This window comes from Sinocyclocheilus anshuiensis, unplaced genomic scaffold (assembly GCF_001515605.1).
Source record: "Sinocyclocheilus anshuiensis isolate Anshui unplaced genomic scaffold, SAMN03320099.WGS_v1.1 scaffold890, whole genome shotgun sequence".
In the NCBI taxonomy this organism is placed as follows: domain Eukaryota; kingdom Metazoa; phylum Chordata; class Actinopteri; order Cypriniformes; family Cyprinidae; genus Sinocyclocheilus; species Sinocyclocheilus anshuiensis.
Genome location: NW_015537986.1, coordinates 801,907 through 807,349, shown reverse-complemented (window position 1 = coordinate 807,349; position 5,443 = coordinate 801,907). Strand labels below are relative to the sequence as shown.

Below are 5,443 nucleotides of genomic sequence, written 5' to 3'. Positions count from 1 at the left end.
GTTGGGAAATGTCAACAACTGTTGAGGCTTTATTTTTCGTTAATTTAGCCACTGTGTTGAATAAATACCTGGGGTTATGTTTGTTTTCTTCTAAAAGAGAAGAAGAGTAATCAGATCTAGCAGTTTTTAATGCTTTTCTGTAGGATTAGGGTACTTTTCCGCCAAGCAATACGAAATACCTCTAGTTTTGTTTTCCTCCAGCTGCGCTCAATTTTCTGTGCTGCTCTCTTTAGGGTGCGAGTGTGCTCATTATACCACGGCGTCAGACTGTTTTCCTTAATCTTCCTTAAGCGTAAAGGAGCAACCATATCTAAAGTGCTACAAAAGAGAGAGTCCATAGTTTCTGTTACATCATCAAGTTGTTCTGAGCTATTGGATATGCTAAGGAATTGAGTAGATAATGATCTGAGATATCATCGCTTGGCTGCATAATTTAAACACCATCAACATCAATTCCATGTGACAGTATTAAATCTAGAATATGATTTCGACAATGAGTAGGTCCTGACACGTGTTGTCTAACCCTAATAGAGTTCAGAATGTCTATTAATTCTAATCCCAACGCATCTTTTTCATTATCAACATGGATATTAAAATCACCAGCAATTAAAACTTTATCTGCAGCCAGTACTAACTCGGATATAAAATCAGCAAATTCTAATAAAGTCTGTATGGTGACCTGGTGGCCTGTATACAGTAGCCAGTACAAACATCACAGGGGATTTATCATTAACACTTGTTTTTCTGGATAATGTTATATGAAGCACCATTACTTCAGACGAGTTATATTTGAAGGCCACCCTCTGAGAAATACTAAAAATATTGTTATAAATTGTAGCAACACCTCCAAAGTGACAACGTATGCTGTTCTGTGTCAGCTGCGTCACACGGATATGCTGTTTCCATTCAGATCAGATCACAACAACGTAGGAAACAGATCTGGCATGACGCAGCTGACACAGAACAGCATACGTTGTTTACGTCCAGCGGATATTCTCCAAAATGGCACCAGGGTGATGCGGAGGAAACGAATTGTTGAATAAAGTCTTTTTTTTTCTTTTGCGCACAAATGTATTCTCGTAGCTTCATATAATTGCGGTTGAACCACTGATGTCACATGGATTATTTTATAGATCTCCTTGCTACGTTTCTGTACTTGGGAACATTTCAGTTGCGTTGCTGTCTATGCAGGGTCAGACAGCTCTCAGATTCCATCAAAAATATCTTAATTTGTGTTCCGAAGATGAACGAAGGTCTTACGGGTTTGAAACGACATGAGGGTGAGTAATTAATGACAGAATTTTCATTTTTGGGTGAACTATCCCTTTAAGCAAAAATCAGCAAACAGCATTCTGGCATGCAAGTTCAACCTATCCAGGTGCCCCAAGGCACTAATCTATTCATCCATTAAGCAAACTGATACCGGGGATGGTACTTGAAATGAGTGTCAAAATCAACTTCTTAAAGCACTTTGATATTAGAGGCACGAGTGCAATAGTTTGATAATCATTCAAGCGACACGCACTTTGTTGTTTGGGGATAAGCATAATTGTTATAGTTTTAAGACACACAGGCACAACAGAGCTGGTCAAGGGAGAGGTTGAAAAGGCTGGTAAAAACCTCTGTCAGCAGGTCAGTGCATACCCAAAGTACATACTCCGGAACACCATTGGGGCCAGACACTTACCTCACATTTACACTGTACTAAACCCTTCTGATCTTATCAATGTTCAGTGTCAATGGTTGATAATGGTCAAGTGGCAATGCAGGCCTGGCAACAAGCCCTACTGTTGATTTCTCTGTCAAAGCAGGCAAAGAACATGTTAAGTTTCTCTGCCATACAGACATTGACATTTATATTATAATTCATTTTGTAGTCTGTGACAGTTTGTATGCCTTTTTGCCACATACATTGGGGATTGTTGTTATTGAAGCTGTCCTCAGTCATGTGTTTATAATTAAATTAATCATGGGTCAATTGTGAAATTGTTCAAGTAAAATTGGAATTTTTTTGTGATAGCTCTCTCCTGATATTTCAGTTCAATGCAGAACAGCGAGCGTGGGAAGAAGATCGGGAACGCTGTGATGCTGACTAGCAGAAGTGTTGTGCAAACAGGAAAGGCTGTCGGTAAGATGCACCATAGATTAAATTGTTCACTTGTTAATTCTTTCTTATTTAACATTAAGATTATTTCACATACAATCTGTTCCAGCAGTACAAAACAGCCACAGCCTGATAGTGCAGTGCTTTGTGAAAGTATTCCTACCCTACATTTTTTGTCATATTTTGCCATATGCTATTACATTCAAACTAAAGGCTAAAATGCTTTGAATTATTTTTTCCATGTCAGTCAATGTTCCACGGCCCATAATGACAAATCAAAAACACTTGTGAAAAAAATTATAGCAATTTATTAGAAGCAAAAACTGAAATAATTACATAGCATTACTCATTACTGCAGCCTTTTTGGGAACACTGCAACAGGCTTTGCCCATCTGGATTTGGTGATTCTGTGCCATTCTTCACTGTAAATCCTCTCAAGCTGTGTCAGGTTGGGTGGGGATCCACTGTGGGCAGCCATTTACAGGTTTCTCCAGGGATGTTTTACTGGGTTCACATCCAGGCTCTAGCTGAGCCATTCGAAGCCATTCTTGCACTGTCTTGATTGTGTCTTTCATGTGTTTTCACTGAGGAGAGGCTGCCACCTGGCCACTCTGCCATCATACCAATCACATTGCAGTGATGGTTGTCCTTCTGTGAGTTTCTCCCATCTCCACATATGATCTGGAGTTAAACCAGAATGACCATCAGGTTCTTGGTCACCTCTCTTACCAAATCCATTTTCCCCAGATTGTTGAGCCCGACCAACTCTAGGAAGAGTCCTGGTTGTTCAAAACTTCTTCCATTAAGAATTATAGAGGCCATTGTGTTCTTGTGAATCTTCAATGCAGTGGATTTTTTTTAAATTTTTTTTAAGCCTTCCCAGATCTGTACCTGTATCAGAGCTTTGCAGGCTGTTCTTTTGACCTCATGGCTTAGTTTTAGCTCTGATATGCATTTTCAGCTGTTAGATCTATATAAACAAATGTGTGCCATTTTCAAATCATGTTCAATTAATTGAACTTGTTCAATGTTAATTCCAATCAAAGTTTAGAAATATCTAAAATATCTCAAAGAACCAGAGCAATTGGAATGTTCTTTAGGTAAATTTCAAATACCATAGAAAACACTTTAAGAATTTTTTTTTTTTTTTAATTAGCAAAGTTATCACAGATCTGTTTTTAGTCATATTATTGCTTTGCTTTGTCTTAAAAATAAAAAAATACATTATGGTTACATATGAATGAATACTTTTACAAGGCACTGTGATTTTGTCATGTGTGCCCTGAAATAAGTTACTCAAACATTCTGTGTTATTAGTTAAATGTTTTGTCCACACCGGGTTTTATAGCAATTATTTCTTGCTTGGCTTTCAATATTTTATTTTAGGTCAGTCAGTAGGTGGAGCTTTGACCGTCGCTAAATCAGCCATGTCGTCCTGGTTCTCCATGCTGGCTCAGCCGACCGCAGCAGTCAGTGCATCTCCACAGTCTGCAGATTGACATCTGCTGTACTAAATAATGAAGACAATATGCAGACATTGCACACGTCTCTGTTGTTATATGAAAATGAAGAATGTTAGAAAGCAAGAGGGAATGAAAAATTTTTAAATAAAAAGAGTTTTAGAACAGCTATCTGGATTTTAGGTTTAGTACTTGTAGTAGTTTCATGTAAAAAAAAGCATTTTCTTCCTGTGACAAAATCTGCTTATTTCAGGTGTTCAGTTTTGGATTGTTTAGGTTTTGGGTCTCACCTTTGTAAATCTTGAAGCCTGTCTATTCTGAGATCAGGTTACCAAATGTTTTTATAGGTATTTTCCTACAAATAGCACACAGATAATACCTAATGGCGTATGAAAAAATATAATATTATGTCACATTCAGTCTATGTTGCTTGTTGAAGTGGTCACTGTCCACGTATCTTACAAATAAAAACAGTGAAACTAAAGAGTTTGTTCATAAATTGGACCTATGTTGTGGTCAAATCAAGAACTATAACACAATAAAGAGAATGAAATTTAACAAATGTTTTACAAATCTTTGTATATTTTCACGTATTAATGAAAATGAGCCAGGAGTAAATGTTTACAGGCCTCTCATTTATGTGGTTCTTGAGTTCATCACTTGGATGTGTAATGTGATATACCCAGGTAAGTTTATGGATAATTTAATCTCCGGAGCAGATTATGTTTCAGTGTTACTTTACTTCAGAGGTCAGAGTGCATGCATGCCCTATTGATGAGCCTCCAGTGTGATTGTGAACAAATATAGTGATGGTCGAGGAGCGCTAAAACTCATGGATTCGGATGGCGATTTATTCACAGTGGAGGAGCGAGTTCTGTGATCCTACAAACCCGGGAACGCGCTGCTCACGTGGCCAGTCACATGATTGTCTGCTGTAAATAAAATGAATTTTATTAACAAATGTATTATTATTATTGTGTAAAATGTATTTTAAAATACTTTGGTGTAGTACTCTGCAATGAGACTCAGACTCCACTAAGAACGTGCCACTAGTTTAACAGCTCTAACTAATGTTATAATATAACAGGATCCAATTTTGTGTTTGTCAACACTATTGATCTGAGGTGCGTTTCCCAAAAGCATTGTTAGCTAAATATGGTGGTCAGTTCCATTGAACTCTACCACCATATTGGTAACGACAGAACTTGCGACCATAGTTGCTTTTGGGAAATGCACCCCTGATTAGAATATTTAAGGAATTGTCCCAAGCACTGTTCTGATAAACGTCTTTTATGAACTGTACAAGATAAATGTGCCATCTTTCATCATGTCATGAATTTGTACATGCCATTTTAATCATGTGCAGTAAGAGTGATAGGATTAAATGATTGTGTAAAATTTAATTATGTCTGTCTGTAAACTAGTAAGTTCAACCTCTAGTCCAAACATTTTTGCTCTCACATACTGTATTACATATTGTATTACCATCTCTTTATCAAATAATCAGTCAAGAAACGGATGTTAAAGGGGTCATATGATGCGATTTCAATTTTTCCTTTCTCTTTGGAGTGTTAGAAGCTCTTGGTGCATAAAGAAGATCTGTAAAGTTGCAAAGACTAAAGTCTCAAATCCAAAGAGATATTCTTTATAAAAGTTAAGAGTCAACCACGCCTACCTAAAACGCCTCGTTCTAACACGCACCCACATATCTACGTCACTATGTGGGAAGATTTGCATAACGCCGCCCAAATGTTCACGCAAAGAAGGCATAATTTTTATTCTCGCTGTAGTATTGTAAACTATGGCGCCAGGTCGTAAAGACGCTGTGTTGCTTCGTTGTGAAAGCGAAACTACTTTGTTTGGCCTTCCAAAAGAGGAC

The 5,443-nt window shown here is 37.5% G+C and overlaps 1 protein-coding gene across 3 annotated transcripts in view; it reads left to right on the top strand.

Annotated features, from left to right (window-relative positions):
- avl9 (AVL9 homolog (S. cerevisiase)) overlaps nucleotides 1-3,781 on the top strand; it is a 55,764-nt gene extending 51,983 nt beyond the window's left edge. For all 3 annotated transcript variants that reach the window (XM_016468834.1, XM_016468822.1, XM_016468828.1), the window contains exons 16-17: nucleotides 2,040-2,128; nucleotides 3,491-3,781. In XM_016468834.1, the coding sequence (XP_016324320.1) occupies nucleotides 2,040-2,128; nucleotides 3,491-3,603 (202 nt within the window). In that variant the 3' untranslated portion in view covers nucleotides 3,604-3,781. The remainder of the gene's footprint in view (nucleotides 1-2,039; nucleotides 2,129-3,490) is intronic.
- The last annotated feature ends 1,662 nt before the right edge of the window (nucleotides 3,782-5,443 follow it).